The following is a 22,313-nucleotide window of genomic DNA, read 5'->3' on the forward strand; positions in this document are numbered from 1 at the left end:
AGTTATGCTGAAGTGCAGCTTGCCATAAATATATTCACTGCCTTGCAAAGGCTATTTAGCATCTACGCCTGAGGGAACAAGCCTGTACCACAATGCCTGGCTTATTTTCTACACAAATTTGTTTACCTGAAGGTGGTACAACGCTGGGCTCTGGATGGGCCAGGGAGGCGGAAAACTTGGGCGTCGTAACCATCATAATCCACTTGGATGGGGAGAGCATTCTCTGTGTCTTTAGGCGCTCCTAAAGCTGGAAGAAAATGCCATGTTACTACTGGAGCATCTTTTGAGAATCAGTCTCAAGCCCCAAGATCTAAAAGTAAACTAGAAGTTTCCAGCTCTCACCTTAAGAGACAAGAGGCTTATGAATAAAAAGGCTGGCTGCACATCTAATAAGTCTTTGCTTTATTGACTTGGGCCTGCCAGCAGAGCAGGTGGGAAGAGAAGCCAGGGCAGAAGGCCAGCCTTCTTTATTGAAGGAGAAACATCTTTTCTACCCATCAGCAGAAAACACTCTATCCACCTTGCAGGTAGCTTGCAACGCCATCCTGGCACCCACATCCACACTCATTTTTCTTTTGCTGCTTTTTGCCACAATTACTGCCTCGACCTGATTCACAAGCTTTCTTTCTTTCAGTATAGCTACCAAATAAGATGGCCTAGGCTAGCCTGATCCTGTCAGTTCTTGGAAGCAAAGCAGGGTTGGCCCTGGTTATACTTGGATGGAAGACCACCAGATATGTCCAAGGTTGCTATGCTGAGGCAGGCAATGGCAAACCACCTCTGCCTATCTCTTGCCTTGAAAACCCTAAGGTCAGCTGCAACTTGATGGCACTTTCCACTACCACAAAATAATATCAAATCCCCACCCCCACAGCCAATAAGAGTCAAAGATGTGGGATGATTACTCACAAGAATCCCTGCTACTTTTCACCTTTTCACTCTGTGGCTGGAATCCAACACAAAAAAAATAGCAATGGAGAAAAGGCAACAGAAAGGATTGTCAAACTGTACCACAAAAACATTATTCCAATGTTAATGACTGTCTCTGACTGCAGCAAGGGAACTGGCAAGAGTGACTTTGACAATTCATCCAATAGCCCAACCTGCTAGGACAGTTACAAACTGATGTGTTCTTATTAATTGGATGATATTTCGATGACTGTATTTTTATGAAGAAGCAGTTCCCGAATTACACCCACTACACCCAAAGTAAATAAACAAAAATTAATCCTTCTGGGATCCTTCATACCAAGTCTGAAGTAAAGAAGCTGTCCATTATGATCACATAGCTAAGGACAGATGGGGAGGGGCACAGAGGGAAGTCAAGGAAAATACTCTTTAGCAGTCAACTTACTTTCTTAGCTGCCAGTTTGATCCGTGGAGTGAAGCTGTTACACTGGAGTTGGCTTTTGGAGGTGTAGAAACTAAAAAAAAAATGAAGGAAGGAAGAGCAGCAAGACAGTAACTTTTAAAAGAAGGGGGACTGAAAGGTACTGGGTCCAAACATGTTGGTAAGTGAAACAGCTCATAGTTTATTTCAGCTCGGGAAAACAAGACAAGGAAAGCAGGACCGGAGGCCTGCTTATATTCCCATTGTGAACCACACCCAAACACACACCAACACCCGTAACAGGATTATTTATAGTGCACTTGCATTCCATAGGTCACCCCCCTAGGATGCTGGTTATTTTGCTTCAATAGAAGGGTCAGAGGGCAAGCCCTAGCACAAGAGTGCTAACTGCTGCTGCAATGGTATTGAGACTATAGGCACCAACAGAGTTCTTCCCATGGGCACTGGGACATGAAGTCAAAGGCAACTTATTTTACCAAGTATGAAAGGGGGATATTAGTGAAGACTCTTATCTAGAAATGGGTATTTCTATAGCTGATCCCCCATACTATTCGGCTTCTATGTGAAGCTCTTGGGAAAGATCATTTGTGGTTTCGGAATAGAGTGCTATTAATATTCGGCTGTTACCCAGCTCTACGTTTTTCTGCACAAGTCGCTTGGTGATGCTATACAGTCCCTGAACCAATAGCTGACTGCTATAGTTGAATGGCTAATGGCAAACTAACATTGCTTTGCCTGGTACCAAACTTGTTAAATTGTGGGTGCCAAGTGAAAATATTTTTATCTTTCCAAATCTGTTGAGAGTTTTTTATCTTTTAAAAATTACCTCTATTTACCGTGCCATTCTCTGTGATTTTTTATGGTTTGACTATGGCTGCAGTCACACGGAGCAGTAAGCACGCAAGAGGGACTGAAGAGAGGCGGAGTTTCTGGGCGCGATCTCACAGCAACATCTGGGGAGCGTAGAGCTCCCATGGCTGATCCATGGCTACCGGCCGAAGACGCGCAGTGAAAAACTAGTACCACCGAGGTACTAGTTTCTGGGAACTGCGCAGCAAGGGCGGGCGCCTGATCGCGCCCCTGTCGGACTCCTGTGGCATCCGGCGCCCGCCGGGTGGTTCCCCCCCCCCATGCCTCTAGAAGCAGCCAACAGCACGTGCGCACAAAAGCACGGCAGGCTGCTGGTGGGGAGGGGGGATCCGGCGGGTTACTCCCCCCCTCCCCTCCTTGTGAGCGGCCCAGGACCCTGCCCAGAGTGGGCTGTGAACGGCCCGTTCCGTCCCCTTCCAATCAGCCGGCTGCTCTCGGTGGAGGTGTGGATGCTCATGTGATCGGCACCTCCACCTTAACCACGGGACCTCGCCGGGACCTCATTGGTTCGTCTGATCCTGCTGCCACGAGGTATTTTGCCCCGGGGCTAATAGCCACGCTCCCCACCCGCAGTTTCCTGCCCGTGTGACCGCAGCCTTAGATGCTGTTTTATTGCTGTTCCTTGAATATGTAACTGTCCTATCTGATGCTGTTGATTTATTTATCCTTTTTCCTGGTTTTTATCTTTTCTAAGTATATATTCTTTAAAAATTGTCCTGAGTCACTTTGGGCATTTTTATTGCACAGATTACAAACCAATAACATAAATAAAAAGCTTGCAGACATTTTCAGCAGTAGAACAAAATGAAAAGGCATAGAGAATGGCACATGGACTATTCAGAGGGGTTTTTGCCTTATTTTGTGTGTTAGTAGCAGAGCTGAAGGATGCACAAAATAAATCCCCAAATGAAGTACTTAATGCAAAAGTTTCAACTGCAACTATCCCCACTTCATATATGTACCTGTGGTTTATCCAGTGTGGTATGTTATAGTCATCCCCCAAGCGAGAATCTCCAGGACTGCAGCGATTGTGCAGCTAAGAAAAAATTGAAAAGGGCATAACTGTAAATAATAAGGCTGTGTTTTGGGAATCCTGGGGTTATGTTTTGCAAGTGGGGGAATCTGCTGCCAGGCACGAAACTCAAAAACAAGTAGTAGTGGCTAAGAGAGTGAGCAAAAAATCACACAGACCCTCGCATTAGTTTGATTTCTGCAGTAAACATGCCACACTCATTACTGCCCTGGACCCCCCATTTGCAACACAGAGATAATAAGACCGGGCTGCTGTAAATATGTGTGCGTGCTCAGTATATACCAAGCTGAATGAACACCCAAAAAATAATCTGGAAGATCTGTATTTGGCTACCAAAATAGCCATGCCTGAATAAAAGCAGATATTATTCAACTTTTATTCCGGTGCAGCTAGAAGGCATTTAGAGACCACAATTTCTTTAAATGCCTTCTGATTTCAGTCGGCGAGTCGTGCCGCCACAGCACTGCAAATCAACGAATGGACTCAGAAGGGATTTAAACTTTAAATGCTTGCTGAGTTCACTTACAGAGTAAAAACACTGATGCGGCACAACTTGACAAGTGAACTCAGCAAACATAGGGTATGATGGAGCAAAATAAGTTCAGGTTTCCTGAATATTTACCTGAATCCCAATACAAAACGGACATTGGTATTCGGGAATACCAATATTTTTTGGGTCCAACAGACCCGAATCTAGGGGGGAAAATGATTTTTTTGCACACCCCAGCTGTAAAGATCACAGTGATATTATACATGAACTAATCTGAACACTTAGAATGTTCTATATGAATTCCGGGTATTATCAATAATAATAATCCTTCAACTCTTAAGTAGGGATGGGCACAAACTGAACCATGAAGCAAAATCCATCACGAATTTTACCCTGTTCGTGGTTCACGAAAGAAGTTTGTGACGGGTTTAAAGCAGTTCATGGAAAGAAAGTGGGGAGACTTCTGGGGAATTACACAACTTTAAGGATGATGATGAAGAAACTGAAATTTGTTCAAGATTTTCTATGCCTTGGCTCCATTTGGCTCCATCATTAACCACAAGGGAGACTGCATCCAAGAATTCAGGAGACTGAAACTGGAGAGGGCAGCCATGAAGGAGCTAAAAAAGATCCTTAAGTGTAAAAGGATGCGTTGCTGGCGACCAAGATCAAGTTATTTCATGCCATAGTATTCCCCATTAAATGTATGGGTGTGAAAGTAGGACAATGAAGAAAGCTGACAGGAAGCAAGTAGATTCCTTTGGAACGTGGTGTTGGAGGAAAGTGTTACAGATACGTGGAGTGCTCAAAAGTCAAATGGGTCCTAGACCAAAACAAGCCTGAACTCTCCCTAGAAGCTAAAATGGCTAAACTGAAGCTATTGTACCTTGATCACATTATGAGAAGACAAGACTCACTGGAAAAGACAATAATGCTAGGAAAAGTTGAAGGCAGTAGGAAAAGAGGACGACCCAACATGAGATCAATTGACTCAATAAAAGAAGCCTGGCAGCCCTCAGCTTGCAAGACCTGAGAATGGCTGCTAAGGATAGGATGTCTCAGAGAACGTTAATTCATACAGTTCTCATAAGCTGGAAGTGACTTGATGGCACTTAACACACACACACATATTCTGGTGCAGATACTGGACTGGGGAAAGGAGGTACCAAAAATGCAGAACCCTGTACTAAGCATTGGCTGGTGAGTGTCTAAGTAAGGTAAATGTGACGGTGGGTGAGGAGGAACAGTACCGAAAAAATGTACCTTACCTTAAAGAGTGGCACAGCATGGAGTGGCTGCTCTCCCATGCATACTAGATCTACCCCAATTCCTACAAAGACAAACAAATCCCCCTCCCCCGGGGGGTGGGAGACAAAGTATTAGCCACATGAAGTTCAGCTGCTAATTCCGATCCAGAAACCCGCAGAATTAAGAGATATTAACATGCAGAACTAAGCAGAACACCCGGTATTCTTTCTAGCTTGTTGAACCACTTAAATACTATTACTGTAGGAGAGAATTTGGAAGGAAAAAATTGTTAAATTGTACAGCAGAAAATATAGGCTTTACTTCCATTCACATTAGAAGCCAATCTGAGTCATGCCCTCTTGGCATTTAGAAAGCATTATGTCTGAGAAAGAGTTCTCAACATGGGCATATCTTTGTGATTTCTAACACTTTATTGGGATGTCACATGAAGTCATGCTCCTTATGTTCTCTATGAAATTCCTTCCACCCACAAGATCTTGGCGAAATCTTTACTTCCTTACTTTTAGTAGTTGGGAAAATCACTGCAACTTCTGCAGAAGCAGCTGCTAGCTGTATTGCAGTTCCAGCAGAATGGGAAAGACAGGTAGAGAATAAGCCAAGTCTTGCACATGTGAACTGGTCCTAAGTTCTGATTTACACAAGATTATTGCACAACCATCTCACCATTGTCTATCATGCGCTGTTTGGTCAAGATCATGAGGAGCCGGTCCACTTCAAAGACTGCCACTCCAGGCGTGATGACCACAGACATCTGCCCAGTTCGGTCAAAATTTCGGTTTATGTAATGTTTGTCAAACACTATTTTTTAAAAAAACCAAAATCATAAGAACACACAGTGTATTTAGAGATTGCACCCTTTCTATACTTGTTTTCAACAAAAGTCAATTATCCTATTTTTAATGGCTGATACTTTTTCCCAATGAGGCCTGCCACAATTATTTGTCTGCTTAATAAAATATTAACCATATAAAAGGATTTATATTACCGGTAGCTTTTCCACATTCTCATCTACCCTCTACATATTGTCTGTTAATTGGATCATACTGATAATGCCCCATATTCTTTTATATGATGCTGTTATTTTTGGAGCACTTTTCTCCCTCTGAGACCCATTCCAGTAAATACAGTTGTCATCTCAGTAGCCAAAGAGGCATGCACTTTCCCACTCTTAAACAAAGCGTGTGGAATGTAGAACTGAGAGATGACAACTGGCATGGCAGAAACAGGCTTCATTCTGCTGCTTAGAATATAAGACAGATAGGCAACTGGCTCACTGTAGGGTTCTTTTGGAAACATTTCCTTAATATAACTGTATTCTAGGCAACCCAGGGTTCCTCTGAAGTTCCTTGAAGACAAAATCAGTATTGGTGGGCAGACTTCTCTGAAAGATGCCTGCAACATCACTTGGCTTTCAGTTGTGATGTGCAGTTGCCAACCTAAGCTCACATGGGGCAATAGATGTGGCCAGTACCCCACAACCAACAAGTGTGTGTACCAGAACATGCCCTCAAATTCTGTGCACAATACAGAGAGTTGCCATGGCAAGTGTGATGCTGCCAATGAATTGGCCACAGTGCAGGATTAATTCCGGGTTGATGCAGGTTCAAATCCCCACATTGCCATATGGCTTCTGGGTGATCCTGGGTCAGTCATTATCTCTAAGCCTCATCTACCCAACAGGGTTGTTATGAGGATGAGGAGGGGGAAACCCTGAGCAAGAGAAAAATGTTATAACAAACACAGACTTATGGGGTTCCTCAGCAGACACATCAATACCAAAAAGTGTTTCCTGAAGGTAGGGACATTTGAAAACCATTGAAATCTCTCGATGGCCCCGGTCACACGGGCCGGACATTGCGGGGGGGAGGGGAGGCGTGGCTAATTGCCCCGGCGCAGTTTGATCTGCGATTACGCGATCAGACGCACCAGCACCACAGCACGGGTCCTTCCCTCGGCGCCGGCGGGTAAATGAGGGACTAGGGGGGAATGCCGCGCGCCAGCACGATCACACCACGGGTGTCTGGAGGCAGCCCATGGCAAACGTTTACTAGTACCTTGGAGGTACTAGTTTTTTAACGCACATTGTCGGCGGTAAGCCACGGGTGCGCTCCACTTCCCAGATGTTGGGGTGTGATTGCGCCCGGATAATCCGCCCACCATCCGTGCCTCTCCCGCGGCAACTTTGCCGTGTGACTGGGGCCATAAATATGAGAATTCTCTCAAGAACAGGAAACATTTTTGAGTGGGAAAGCAACTGTTGTAAGAGAATGCAACAAAGGAGGAGCAGTCTCCTATGCTGCTGTATGTCAGTTTGCCCCATACTTACCATTGAAAGAGATATTTATGGCCTCCAAATAATTTCCTTGAGCAGAGGTAGAATTATAGCCTGGAGGAAAGCCCTCTGGATGTTAATTACAAAAAAAAGAGAGAGTTAACAATAATGTTAAAATGCAAGTGTTTTCTGTTAGCGTAGATCACTTCAACAAGAGATCATACGTATTCCAAGACATTAAAACAAATTTTAATAGAAGAAAGCTTGAGCTGTGGCAACGTCCTCTTCAGGCAGAGACAGTAACTGCACTGTAACTAGTTCCTCTGGCATTTCATCTTTTCCAATGTCAAGAAGCACACAAACCAGGAGGAGGTCAATTCTAGTCTGTTTTCAGACAGAGATCTTACTCAAAAAGAGGGGGACAAATAATCCTGCCTTGGAAGGCCTTCCAAAAAGAAAAGTGAGAAGATCGTTCTCCTTCCAGATGACAAATGGTATAAAACCCTCAAGTAGATTCAGCAGAGCTAATGGCAGATGGGCAGCCATCTCCTTTCTGCAAGTTTTGTTCTGCCCCATGGAACTTTTAAGCATGCTGTGGACTAATCTGGCCATGTATAATATCGTGCACTGCCAAACAAGCCCCTCCACTGGCATGGCTCAGAAAAAAACTGTTAGAAAGGCTTGCTGCTTGAGAGCAAAAAGAGAGCTGAAGAAGTGCTAAGTAATGCCTGATTTAATTACACTTTTCAAGCTTTTATAATGATAAAGTAACCTCACCTGCCTGCTCTAATCGCACCAGAACAGGGTACTGAATGAAGAGTTTTTTAATGGTTACGAGCAATGATGTCCATTCCTCTCGTCTTTCATTCTGAACCACCACCCTGTAAAAAAAATGGCATAAGTGGGTAACACAAAAATGAAACCAGCACAGACCTTTACAGAGAAAAAGATGAGGAATAAGGTACAGCTATCAGAAAGAATTGTAAGAGGTAGCAAAAATTTATGCTAATGCCACTTCACAGGTAAAGCGTTTAATAAGCAATCCAACTGTCAATACTAGAAAAGTGTTAATTTAAAAGAATCTTACATTCTTACTATTTCCTGGCAACTATCAGGTTCTCTGCAGATTCTTGGATCCATGGTTATATATGAATGGTGTGGGAAGCATAATTCCAGGGAAGATAGAAGAAACACACAGAAAACCTACTTGTAAAAGTCTTCGTAGAATCTTCCTTCATGATCCTCCCGAATTGAGGAGCGCTGTGCCTCTGGAAAGTCATCTAAAAGGAACAGAATCAAGACTTTAAAAGGCTCTTGTGACTTCCAAAGCACACAAACTTCCCTGTATGGCAAAGGATGGGGCAACATCTCCCTTTTCAAGCTCACAATTTCAGCACAATCCCATAGGTTTTTAGCAGGCAAGGATTTGGGTGTCTTGCTGGAAAGCACCAATCCTTGCACTGAGACAGCAGGCAGAATCACTTCTTCAACTGCTTGCCCATTTTTCTTCATTCCAGTGCTCTCTTTCTAGAGACTGCACTACCAGTGCGAATGAAGTCTCTCTTTCTAGAGACTGCACTACCAGTGCAAGGGGATAGGGAATATTTACGTTTCACATGGCATGCTATGATAAAAGGAAGACCAGATAGGAAAGACTGGCATGCCTGTCAATTGGGTGCCTGAAGGGAAGGCTTCTCTGCAGAAGTTTGGTATCATCGTGTATTGACTGGAAGAACAATGCTAGAGGGACTAATTTCTTGTGCTCCCTCTCTCATCTACTACTGAACAAACTGCATGAAATCCAAGAGAACTGTCTTCCCCAAATGATACAGAACAAGAGCAAGAGATAGGACAACATTAAGCCCATGAAATGCCCAATATGGTAAATAAATTAAGCACAATATCCCAGGGAGGGGCAGCTTACAAGAAGAAGCAATGTTTGATTTGTGGCTACTTACTTATGGACTTGGCATCATAGAACGTTCTAGAAAAGAGAACTACTGTCACTTCATGGCTGCAGTTCTTCTCCTGCCCAACAGGAATGAAAGCCAATGAGTCAAAGAATGTTGTGCAGCACTATGCCAGTCTTCACACACAGCAGATGTGCGCGTACATACACACACACACCTGGCTGTTTCCATTCAGTGTACTCTTTGTTTTCAATGAGAACAAGAGAAACAGAAGCATATACACAGCTTTAGAGGAGGGTAATTGCCACTCTGCAATACTTTATTAATGATAACATTACCAGAGAGGGCTTTTTCTAACTTTACCAAGGCAATGCTGGCCAAAGTACTAGGAATTATTTCTCTTCTAGGATGCTAAATTCTAAGATACCTTCACCTGACTTCACAGAGAAAAGTGGGGGAGAAGATGAACGCTTGTGAGTGCAGAACACAAATGCATCACACCCACAGAACAACCCTATATAGTTGTGGTCAGGTCACACATCTAGTCACGGAAATATATCCTGTCCCTTCAACAGAGGCTTACTGTGTCAAAATGGGCAGCTGAAACTTTTCATAGCATAACATTAAACAACATCACCTGGTATTTGCTGCAGATCAAACTGATATTCAAGGGGACAACTAAAGGGACCAGTCTGAAAGTTCACAATCCTAGTTGCAGGAGCAGATGACACTGCAGTTGTCAAGCAACAAGCACAAATGAGCAAGTTCCCTCTTAAGTAGGAACTGCTCAGGATCTTATAACTGTTACGATAGGACCATTTTCTATCTTAATGGTCCAACGTATCCTTAAAACTATCTCTTTATTAGGATGTCACATACAGTCATGCGCCTTATGTTGGGCTGCAACAAATTGGAATCTTAAAACATCCCAATATCTCCTACATATTTTCTCTGGATCCTGTGGTCCTGGGCTAAGGAGCCTCCCATAGTTATGTATACTTTAGAAGACTCGAACAGCTGTTTGGAAGAGTTGTGTGTGTAGGAAAGCTCACTGAGAAGCCATGCTCTACACAAAACCTCACACAAGATACTCATAGAAAGAAGTGGCATGCTGTTTATTCAGTCACAGGAACCACTGCACAAAGTTACCTTCCACTTGGTGAATAGATCAGCAAGGAAGCCATTCACTGCTTTCTCAAAGTAAAGGTCCCCTGCAAAGGAAGCAGTAGCAAAAAGGGACAAAATGGGATTTCTGTGGCAAGAAGCCTTATGACTTGTGGCTAACCTTCAAGGATTGTTCCACAGGCAAGGGCCCATAGCTCAGCAGGACAGTGTTTTAAGCTGCAGGTTGACAAGCAAGATCACCATACAGAATTTAAACACAGAAGAGTTGTGAGCCCAGAAAGTTGCCAGTGGGTGGCAGAACTGGGGCACAATGGGGTCAGTCAACCATCTTCCTAAAAACAGGAAAAATGAAAGGATTCCCACCTCAAAGGTACACCTATGTACAGGCAATGATATTATTTTTAGGTGGCTCAAGTGGTTAAGACGCTGAACTGCAGGCTGTGGAAGGTCAGTAGTTCAGCAGTTCGAGACCCGGGTGCTGCATGATGGAGTGAGCTCCCATCTCTAGTTCCAGCTCCTGCCAACCTTACAGTTCGAAAGCAAGACATTGCAAGTAGATAAATAGGTACCACTTCAGTGGGAAGGTAACAGTGTTCCGTGCGCCTTGGTGTTTAGTCATGCCGGCCACATGACCACGGAAATGTCTTCGGACAGTGCTGGCTCTTCGGCTTTGAAACGGAGAGGAGCACCTCAACCCTAGAGTCGGACTCGACTGGCTTTCGAGCAAGGAAACCTTTACCTTTACCTTTTACACTACCTTTCTGAAGAAGATCGCTTAAGGTGGTTAACAATCACCTCCCCATTATTAGCAAAAACCCTCCCCATCTGCCCCTTCCTCTACATCAGTGATTCTCAGTGGCTGGAGAGCCACATGTAGCTCTTTCACATATCACCTGTGGCTCTTCTGAGCACTGTTCCCCACCTGCCCCATATTTCAGGAAAGTGGGCAATGCCTATTCCCAGTGGGGCTTGTGATTAGCAGGTAGTTCCCACCAGGCAACAGCTACCACTAGAGGAATGGGTCAGCTGCATGTGTCCCTGGGATGCAGGCCTCATGCTTAGGATGAAAGTAAGTGCTCTTTTGGTTGATGGTAGCTGTGAATGTGGCTCTATGCAAGCTGCAGACTGAATACCGCTGCTCTAGATTATGGAAAGGTATAACACTCAATTGGGTTGCTTTAGCAATCATGCAAGACAAAGCTAAAAAAGAGCACTCATGGGCAGCTGTTCTCTAATTCGTACCGTAGATGTCAAAGTCCCACATTTCAGAGCTCATCTGGATTAAGATGTAAACCATGGCAGAGGTTGAACGAAATACTACCTACAAAACAAAAACACACCATTGCAAGCTGGAAGGCAGGAACTGGAGGGATCAGACCCTAATATTTGTTAGGATAGAATCCATTGCTAGCATGCGCCACTACCCGTCCATGCCAAGGTAACCACCTGTCAATATTTATACTGGTGATGTGAGTGTCAGGCAGCTATTCATCCTTCATGCTACTGCTCAGCTTGGGCAGTAGGAGAACATGGCTGGGAGGCCAGGCACCTCCTTGAATTAATACGCCATGGCAAGACAACCTGAACCCTCTAAAAGCTTTCCTATCAGGCTTGATTGCTATTCTCTTCTCTCAGGGCCTCTACTCTTTTTGACTACTGACCACCAACCCTTGCCTTCAGCTGCAACTACAGTATTACTTACATGAACAATGATTGCATATATACTTAATATAGTCCAGAAGGGTAGCAAACAAAGAAATGGCTTAAAATTAATCCTGCCAGGTGTCTTCATTGAATAATTTATTTATTTAATTCAATTTCTTAACCACCCTTTCTCACTTTTGCGGGGCTCAGGGAGGTTTACAACAGCATAAAATCCAATACAATTTTAAAACCAATTAAAACTACAGAATTCGATATAAAACATTCAACATGGGTATTTCAACACTTTAAACAAGATGGCATATCTAGCATTCAGCTTTTCAGGGGGGGAGGGGAGAGGAGGGTGCCGGGCAGATGTAAGGGAACCGTCGCTGGCTTCAACCGAAGGCCTGGCGGAACATCTCTGCCTTGCATGCCCTGCAGAACTTTAATGCGCATAATACATTGTAATTATATAGCAACAGCCAACTCAATGAAGCAGGTTAGAATGAGAAAGATACCCAGCACTGTGTAGTAGGGATGCCAGGACATAGCCTGGCATGCTCATGAGCTTAGAAGGCAGGGCAAAGCACAGAAATGATGTTGCAAAACATCCGGCCTTCGGTGGGGCGCCATTGGTGCCAGTGCCGAGGATCAGGAGTTTGGGTGTGCTCCTGGATGCTTCCTTGACAATGGAGGTCCAGGTAGCAGCCACTGCCAAGGCAGCCTTTTACCATCTTCGGCTGATTAGGCAGTTGGTCCCCTTCCTCGAACGCAATGATCTGGCTTCAGTGATCCACGCTATGGTCACCTCGAGGTTCGACTACTGTAATGCTCTCTACATGGGGCTGCCCTTGGGGTAACTTCGGAAGCTGCAGCTGGTGCAAAACGCAGCAGCCAGGTTGTTGATGGGCCTCCCCAGGTGGGAGCACATCCAGCCTGTGCTGAAGTTATTGCACTGGCTTCCAATAGCGTTCCAGAGTCGCTTCAAGGTGCTGGTTTTGACCTTTAAAGCCCTAAATGGTCAGGGGCCTGCCTACCTGAGGGACCGCCTTTCCCCGTACATTCCCCCAAGAGCACTGCGGTCTGGAACACAACACCGCCTGGCCCCTCCTGGGCCTAGGGATGCCAGGTTGGTGATAACCAGGACCAGGGCATTCTCCCTGGTGGCGCCAACACTGTGGAACGAGCTCCCCAATGAGATTAGAGCTCTATGGGACCTCCAGCAGTTCCGTAGAGCTGTAAAAACGGAGCTGTTTCACCAAGCATTCAAATAAGAACTGACTGCACCGGTTGGGTCGCACTAGCACTTTATCATAGGATGCCGCTGTTTTTACTTAGTGTCATTGTATTTATTGTATTTTATATCTTGTATTTGCTGGTTTTAAATTGTATGTTGTTTTAAACTGTTTATAAGCCGCCCTGAGCCGCCTCGGCAGGAGGGTGGGGTAGAAATGTAATAAATAAATAAATAAATAAGTCACTGTCACTTCCAAAACAAACCTCAGATGTGATGTCAATACTTCTGGCAAAATCCTGGGAAGTTTTGGAGGAAGTAAAGAGCATCACCTGATGTGCTGACATCACAGCCAGGGTTTCACCCAGAGGTAATGTTGGCATGCAATGACTTTTATCTCCCCCAAATTTTGACCACCAGCTAAGCAAGGGCAGGTGGGATGGCCCATCTGCTGTGAGGATGCCTGCCCAAAGAAGGCAAATGGGAAACCTACTGGGCAGAGATCTGAACTGGGGATTCTTGTATCCAATCCCATGGTTTCCAAGCTGCAATCTGGAAAATCCAAGAATTTTCCAAACGTCTACTGGGGGCTTCTCAATGAGAAGATCAGTATTGACAGACAAACTTCTCTTGAGAACTTCCTTCTCCTCCCAAAACTCAGGTCTAGAAGGGCACTGGTGAGACCAAACAGGCCTGGTTAGCATTCCATATGGATTGAGCACGCTCCCAACAGCACTCCTCTAGCCCCAGAATCCTCTGCCATATGCAGATATTTCATAGCAAGGACGTGGACAGGGAGAGGGAGTCCTGATGCAGCTCTTTATCAATAGCAATTCAGAGGCCAAAAATCAGTATTTGAAAACAAGAGAGTATTTTTTTACCCGGGTATCCTCGGTGATGTAGCCACATGTGACCTTCTCACTTTTAACCCACAGTTCGCCTGCTTGAGCCCTAGGAAAATAATTTGACACACATGCAAACATTAGTTAGGGTAGACCTAGAAACTAGAGTTCTGCTGGGTGGCTTGGAGGACAATGTAAACAAATCCGAGATGTGCCCAAAGTATCTTTTAAGGGTTTTTAGTATACCTCAAGCCCTCTCCCAAATGCATCTTTAAAGACCAATCCTAATACAAGTGTTTTGCTGCATTATTAACTCTGTGTTTACACAGAAAGCCCTAGCAGTTCCCACCCTGAAGTGGCCACTGGTGGAGAGACTGGTAAGCTGTGAGCCTCCCTGTGGCCCAGGTCTCACACCAGGGATGGAAGTAAGTGTGACTCTTTCAGTTCAGGGTAACTGCGAATGTGGTTCTGCATGAGCTGTGGAGTGAGTACCACTGCCCTAGACCCAATGAAACACTCCCCAAACCTTGCTCCCCCTCAGGCTGCCAGTGGACCCTCTCAGTAGACCCTGGGTTATGACCTCAGACTTTCCATTAGGTGACACTTCCATCCATTCCTTCAGCAGAAAGACAGCTCTGGACAGCTAACTAGTGGCAAGGCTAGTCACATATTTCTATAAAGGCAACCACATAAATACTTGTGTGGCCATATTTTTACCTACGAGCTTCTTAACAATACATCAAAAAAGATGTTGTGGTTGCATACTTACCGAATACCTGCAAATTCCACTTTCTGAGTAACATAAGCACATGTACCAACCTACAGAATATTCCATTTAAAAAAAAAACAAAAAGAGGGAAGTATTTATTTATTTTTCCTTCAATTAACACTTAAGGCAATGAGAATCTGCAGGGGACAGACTGAACCTCCTAGATCCAGCCTGAGCAGTCCAGATAAAGGAAGACATTTTCTATTTTCATGGCTAAACCTGGAAAAAACTAACCATTTTTGTGGAAGGCCCAGAAACCGGGGCTTCCAGGAAGCAGATCCTAAGGATAATCTGGCATGGCTCCTTCTCCCAAGACTATGCCTTCTACGCATGCCATTTAACCCGCTTCCCTCTTTATCTAACATTTCAAAACCTAAATAAAAACTTCCCCAGTGCAACATGAACCCACATACACGTTTCTGATAATGCATTCTAAAATCAAAAATTGTTTCTTGACTGTTAATTAAGATTTCCTGCAGACAGTTATAGGATCAGATTCCCAGGCTAAACTCCCTGCTATCCAACAGCAAGAACAAATAAGGACCATTAGAAGCAATGCACTCACCAAGCTCTTCTTTAGCCGCCACATATCCCCACGCCCAATGTATTGATCCTTGAATGTCAGCTCCACCAAATCAAGGGTCACGTCCTAGAAAACAAGGCAGAAAGGAGAAATAAATATAATTTGAAAAAAAGAAAAGAAAACAAGGCTGAAAGGGGAAGAATGGTTCACTGGCACCTGCCTCTATGCAGAAAGTTCTTGTATCTGGGTCTTGCAGAGGCCATCAATGCACACCCAAGGCATCCATCAGAAAGAACAAACTTTTGTTTTGTTTTTCTTATCCATCTACACTTAAATTTCTTTTCAGAAACAAGCTTAAAGATAAAAGAGCATGCAAGTACAATTCTCATTTTAATCTTACCAAAAACGTTGTTTCTCTCAGATTAGAATCACTCATCTGTTCCCTTAAGCACTATTTTTTTTGCCCATTAAAGCAACAACCTTTACTTTCTTCAGTCATTTCTACACTGAAGGAGATTTTGCCAGCTTCTGCTATGTAGCTACATAATCTTTACTGCAACTAAAGAACATTCCCTCCTTTGACTCACCTGTCTATGCCTTATGTCAGTGCTCTCTTACCTTAGGAAAAGCCAAACATTTGGTATGTCACTCAAGGAGCATCCTAAGCGGGTCTACTCAAAGTCAGTCCCATGTTATTCAATGGGCTTTGCTACCAAAAAAGCGTCCTTAGGATTGCATCCTTAAAGTAGTATAATTGCTGGCTTAAAGCAGAAGGAATTTGTGCACACACCCTCAACAACACTAACATATTTGACAGGAAGAAAATTCTTTTCCCATCTTAGCAGTGGGCCTCGATGAAAACTCCTGCAGCTGCCATAAATACCTTTGGATCAACAACATTCACATGGACGTCCTGGTAGGGTCGCAATCGGAACACCTGAGCAACAGTCTGATCAACACTTATTGTTTCTGTGAAAGCAAAAAAATATAAGCTAATAAGGAAGGTGATAATTTAAAATGGAGACTGTAGTGGTTTCCTGGCAAAGCCACAGGCAGACTTATTGATCCTGAGAGGTTGCCATGGCTATAATACAGACCAATTGTATTTATTAGCTACCTTGCTGCAGTAAAAGACCCAAAGTGGTACAGAATGGAAAGAGAAGAAATAACAAGTTATCAATTAAAAATAAACCATATTACAATGTCTAAAGTCAGTGGCAGAGTACATGCTTTGATGTATAAGGCCCAAGGCTGAAGACTAGTACATATCATTACTCATATGCTAACATATAATACTTCATTTATATTTCAACATACACAGAGCTTAATGAACACATGAAAGCATTCAACTGAACAACCTGGGTAGGAAAAAAAAGAAAGGGGAAGGTCTGTACATGAGAAGACTCATTAGCCATGAGTCTGATCAAGTGATGATCATAGCTAGAGTGTATCAAATTGATTACTGCTGTTACAGACCCATACATTTTTTGAAAGCCAACAGCAGGCTCCTACCTTTCTGTAAATCCTCCTTTAGAGACTTGACTTGCAGAAGCAGAGGGCTGGAATGATGGAGAAGGAAGAGCTCAATTGTCATATCAATCACATTCCCATGGCATACTATAGTAAGCATTTTTTAAATCACAAAAAGTGCTCAAAACCATGTCAAAAGCAGGATAATATTTCAGCCAATCATCTTTTCTCCTGGTGATCCCTAAAAGAGAGGCAGCACATTCCACCATCGCACAGCATGATGTGACACTCAGGGATTTCCCCTCCCCAACCACTTCAAGCAGAAACCTGCAGTTCCTTTGTGAAACAGGCCATTCTTCCAAAGTTCTGCCCTCTAGTTTGCTCTCAGGATTTGGAGATATGGTCAAACCCTGTGTGAGGCTAGAGTGTCAAATGGAAAGGTGCATGACTCCCTGCTGGAGGTTACAAAGAACATTATCAATGCATACCCTTTGGGGTATGTATAGTCCACCTGACCAACCCAGTGCAAACGTGGCCAATGACATCAGAGCACCAGAGGCTGCTTCTCTGCTGTTTCTTAAAGGCCAAAGCAAACATATTCGTCTGCCCAATTTTATTTTATTTTTTGGGTTCCTGTAATGGCACTAGGCACACCAGGGAGAAAAGATGATAACAGAGAACATCTGTGAAAAAGATCTTTATCAAAATGCACACCAGAGTTTCCAAACTCCGCACCAAAGGTATTTTTTATCATGCGCCTGGTCTGAAAAGGCCTGAAGGGACATTAGTCAAAGCATAACTGGATTCACCTGTATTCATCGTTGGGGTGTGCAATTTCCACAATATCTCCCAACTTGATCTGAAGGAACACTTTGGGATTAACCACAAGCTCATCATCTGAAAGAAAAATTTAGTGTGTGTGAGTGGGAGAGATATTTACTCTGCAGAATCAAACTTATTTGCAGTATCTTGTCTTTTAGAGTGATTCTCATGACACCTTCATATTGTTTCATCAAAAAGGAAGATTTCTATCTTGGCTATTGCAAAGATATACCTTTAAAAACTTGGAAATTGTCATTAAAGGCTCAAAAAACAGGAAGGGGCTTTAGCAAGAAGAGAATATAGATAAAATCAATGATCATCCAGCACAGTGGCTGAGAGACAGGACCACAAAAAGTTCCTGGTTCAAATCTTGTTTCAGTCACGAGCTCAGAAGGCTGGCTACCACCTCTCAGCCTTAGTCCCTTCCACATCTAGTGTATGAGGATACCACAGGCCTACCTTGCAGAGCTGTTACAAGGATGACTAATACGGTATGGGGAAAACTCTGAATGTTTGATATGCGCATGAAGCATTTTCTTCTTCAGTTAGCATTCTCAGGAACTGCACAAGACTGCACAAAATTTTGGGCTATACGCAGCATACAGGCTGAATTTTCTTCGACCACAGCTTTCTATACTATAATGCATGATTATTTTACTCTCTGTAGAATTAAGCCAATTTATCATACCCTTGTGACGTTTTATATGTGGTATCTACCTAGGGAGGGGTATCACCTGGCCCAATTTCAAATAACCTCAACAAAGAACAGTTTTAGAAGTTCTAAGGAGATGCAGAACTCCCGTTTCTGCCCAATTATGTCATACCTTCAGTTTTTCCTTTTGTTTGTGTCAAAGATTTCAAGGCCAGGACAGATTTCCCCTCTTTACTGACTGGTGAAAATTCACTCTGCATCCCTAAAGTTATGAGGTTTCAAAGTCCCATTTTAAATTGAAAGTTGGGAAGAAGCAGTTTATATAAAAAATGTCAAGACAGATCTCCTGTTGATTGAGGATTTGGCTGATCTGGGAAGTCAAGTTTTGCACAATATTGTACTTCCTCAAAAAACCACCTTCAGGTTTGGAATTTGTTCCTCTATGCCCTGGTAATGGTTGTGGCCAGGACTCCTTTTATCAATTCAGGCTGGTTTACTACCTACAATCATTTCTGGAGAAAGCTCACCCGGCCATATCTGCACATGTTCTGGTGACTTCCAGACTGAATCACTGTCGTGCGGTCTATGCAGACCTGATTTTGAAAAGTTATCAAATGCAGCTGGAGTTACGGATGACTAGCCTCCAACTTGTTACCGGGCCTAATTCAAAGTGCTGGGTAAAACCTTAAAAGCCCTCCAAAGTTTTGGGCTGGAGTACCTCAGCCTTCTTAAATATGAAGCTACCAGCATATGCAGGTCAGCTAGAGGAACTCGTGTGACCTTGGCAGGCACATGTGGCCTTCATGGGGGCACTAAGACTCTAGAGTTGTTTCTCCCACATTTTCGTTTGTCTCCTTCCTCTTAAGTTTCCAGAAAGTTTGTTAAAACCATTCTCTTTCACCAGGTATTCACATTGACTGCCTATAATTGTGACTGCTCAGCTTTTCATTCTGTTGTATTCTGTCTTTTGTTATTGGATCCTGGTTGGTTAATAAATGGCTGAGTTTTTACCAGTGCTTTGGCTTAGCTGTATGAGATTTTAGTAGTTCATTGTTTTTACTGTCTTTCTTGTATTATTGTGAAAAACCTTTGTCGTTTTACTGAAAAAGCAACACATACATCTTTATAAGCAGCAAACAAACTGTGGCTAGATCAAAAACTTCCTAAATCAGGAAGTCTTCAATACTGGCATAGCATATATGGGGAGAAGGGAAACAGCACAAGGCCCTTGAGGATTTCAGACTTGTTCTCATCGCAAATGACTTGAGATTTTTTATGTCTGAATGCAGCCAAAGGAAAAGTTGCAAGCCAGCACAAGTTGGAGGTTCTAGAATGTGTTGATTATTTTCATGGCTTGGAAGTCAAGTCAGACTTCTTAATTTACAACTTTCATACTTTCTGGTTCAAACATAACTTTGTAAAAGGCTCAGCTTTTCTCTTAAAACTGTTTTAATCCTAGAATTACAACAGCAGATTTCTAATTATAAGACTATTCACTTGGGCACATCCATCTCCATAGCTACTGACCGCTATTTCCAAAGCCCTTCTTGTGTATTACAAGCTTGTAGACTTTGTTGGTTCTCATCTTGAATCTTGTTCTTCTCAGCTACTAGAAACCAGAAGAGTAGCCAACATTTTGTTCTTCTGCTGTAGGCAAGAAAGGCAAGAAAAAAAGAGAGAGGTCTTCACAGTTACAACACATTTTCCATTCAGCATTATAATAAAAAAGCCCAGTCTCTCAAAATCACATGTCTTGTTTCAGACGTATGTATCATATACCCAATAACCACATTCTACATTTCATTTTCATCCCTTGAAGCTGGGTAGGTGAGGATTTTGCTTGGTGCAGCTTGATGGCTAGGGAACACAAATTGCTTCCCAAAAGGTTGTTTTCTGGCACACTTCTAACCAGTATGTAGTCAGTGCTTTAAACACTCTATTTTTACTATCTGTTTTGACAGCCAGTGTGATATAGTGGCTACTGTGCCAAATAAAGTTTTGGGAAGACTGACCTGCAAAATCTCACTCTGCCACAAAGCTCACTACAGTCCATGCTCCCTCAGCCTCACAGGATTGTTGTGAGGATAAAATGCAGAAAAGAGAAACATGTACACTGAGCTGAATTCCATGAAGGAAAGGCAAGATTAAAAATACTATTTATTTACTTAGAATATTTCTATGCCACTTCTTCAGAGTCCTGCTCAAGGTGGCTTACAATTAAAACTGCATCACAATATGAAAAGCAAGCCATTGGACAAAAGCAGGAGGAAACTATCTATAAAACAGAAGTAAACAAGAGTCAGCTTGATGCTGTATTAGGCATGGAATGAGTCAATTTGGGTTTAAATTCCTTTTGTCATAAAGTTCACCAACTTTCACAGCAGTGGGGGGAGGGAAGGATTCTTCATATAGCTACCAACTTCTTGGAGGAGGGGGACACGCCTAAGACCCGATAACAAGCACCTGCTGTCCTTTTGCACTCATGCTCACAATGATACAAATGGCCATTCACTCCGCCCATCCCTTATAATTGGATGGCACAGAGGGGGGCCCGGTTAACAAACAGCCTCCCAAGGCCCTAACGGCAGCCTGCAGGGCTCCACAAAACTGCAAGGGTGGAAGCACGGAGGACATAATTAAGGGACACCAGCAAGTTGGCCGGTGAGCGCTCAATGGGCAGGGGGAGAAATGTCAAAATCCAACGGGGGGGGGGAGAGGACACGCTGGGACGCTAACCAACGACAAGGAAAAGGCACTCTGAACATCCGCGGGGGCACTCTCACCCCATCTAGGCAAAGTGCATCGCAGGCACTGATCAATTAATACAACAACCTTTATTGGCATTATGCACTAAGAAGTATACAAAACATAAGGTGTAGTGTTCCGTGCACCTTGGTGTTTAGTCATGCCGGCCACATGACCACGGAAATGTCTTCGGACAGCGCTGGCTCTTCGGCTTTGAAACGGAGATGAGCACCACAACCCTAGAGTCGGACTCGACTGGCTTTCGAGCAAGGGAACTTTTACCTTTACCTTTACTCAATACAGTTAACACATATCTTGCTTTTTAGAAGCCAGATACAAAAAAGTTGACACTATTTCAACAGTTACAGCATTTTTGAGGAAAGAAGAAAAAAGGACTTATAATTATCAGATTGGCCTATTAAATCCATTAACAACCGATCTAAATACTTAACACGAATGTCAGCAAAATAATCACAATACAAAAGGACATGGTCAATACTTTCTACTTCCTTTCTTCCACAATCACATAACCTCTGTGCATAAGGAATCTTTGAAAATCTCCCTTCAAGTACTGCAGAGGGCAACACATTAAAACGTGCTAACATATAAGCTCTGCGAGTACATGGATCATTGAGGGAGAAAAAATATGTTGCTCTCACCCCCACAGGAGGAATCCCTAATCTCAGGGGAGAACATCTACCAGAGGCACGACTACATAGTTCTTGCAACTCAATATCCAAGTGTCTTTGTTTACGTAAGACAAAAGCATCTTTTTCTGACAGGGAAAGTAGCTCAAAAGTCTCTCCTACTTGCCACGAACCTGCTTCCATAGAATCACATTCAGGAACACCTCACTAGTTGACTTCCTCATCCGGGCCTCGCCGTCGGGAACCCAGGAGTGTCGCTCAGTCATGTGTCTGCCGTCTGCCCACCCCATCGCCATGGACACGAGGACCCAGGCGAGCCTCTCAGGACAAGAGCGGTTATTTGACTGGGCAGAGGGAGGTCTGCAAGTTCTGTTGGGAGGGGAAGCAACGGGGAGCGACTTCGGCATTGCTAAGAGGGCATCCGGGACCATGTTCAGCTCCTCAGCATCGCTGGGCTGTTACCAGGATAAATGAAAGGAGAACTGTATACTAATTAAAGAAAAGGATGGGATAAAAATGTGAGGCTTTTACTTCCCCAGGGCTTGTGTTGGTGTGTTTTTTCTTCTTTTCTGTATTGAACTTTTATCCCACTCTTCCTTCAGAGAGGTGAGCCTGGCCTTCATAGTTCTCCATCAGTTTCACAAC

The 22,313-nt window shown here is 43.6% G+C and overlaps 1 protein-coding gene across 1 annotated transcript in view; it reads right to left on the reverse strand.

Moving 5' to 3' along the window:
- The window catches only part of DEPDC5 (DEP domain containing 5), a 70,264-nt gene that overhangs the window by 44,224 nt on the left and 3,727 nt on the right, over positions 1 to 22,313 (reverse strand). Inside the window, exons 2-20 of the mRNA XM_015416718.1 lie at positions 19,804 to 19,923; positions 17,612 to 17,699; positions 16,845 to 16,891; positions 16,216 to 16,301; positions 15,375 to 15,458; positions 14,810 to 14,859; positions 14,080 to 14,149; positions 11,563 to 11,641; positions 10,345 to 10,406; positions 9,244 to 9,313; positions 8,493 to 8,565; positions 8,063 to 8,166; positions 7,340 to 7,414; positions 5,677 to 5,811; positions 5,013 to 5,074; positions 3,184 to 3,257; positions 1,355 to 1,424; positions 910 to 946; positions 127 to 247 (exon numbers count right to left, since the gene is read on the reverse strand). Coding sequence (XP_015272204.1) covers positions 127 to 247; positions 910 to 946; positions 1,355 to 1,424; positions 3,184 to 3,257; positions 5,013 to 5,074; positions 5,677 to 5,811; positions 7,340 to 7,414; positions 8,063 to 8,166; positions 8,493 to 8,565; positions 9,244 to 9,313; positions 10,345 to 10,406; positions 11,563 to 11,641; positions 14,080 to 14,149; positions 14,810 to 14,859; positions 15,375 to 15,458; positions 16,216 to 16,301; positions 16,845 to 16,891; positions 17,612 to 17,699; positions 19,804 to 19,861 — 1,445 coding nt within the window. The 5' untranslated portion in view covers positions 19,862 to 19,923. The remainder of the gene's footprint in view (positions 1 to 126; positions 248 to 909; positions 947 to 1,354; positions 1,425 to 3,183; positions 3,258 to 5,012; positions 5,075 to 5,676; positions 5,812 to 7,339; positions 7,415 to 8,062; positions 8,167 to 8,492; positions 8,566 to 9,243; positions 9,314 to 10,344; positions 10,407 to 11,562; positions 11,642 to 14,079; positions 14,150 to 14,809; positions 14,860 to 15,374; positions 15,459 to 16,215; positions 16,302 to 16,844; positions 16,892 to 17,611; positions 17,700 to 19,803; positions 19,924 to 22,313) is intronic.

The sequence above is a fragment of the Gekko japonicus genome, unplaced genomic scaffold (genome assembly GCF_001447785.1).
Source record: "Gekko japonicus isolate JY-2015 unplaced genomic scaffold, Gekko_japonicus_V1.1 scaffold16, whole genome shotgun sequence".
NCBI lineage: Eukaryota > Metazoa > Chordata > Lepidosauria > Squamata > Gekkonidae > Gekko > Gekko japonicus.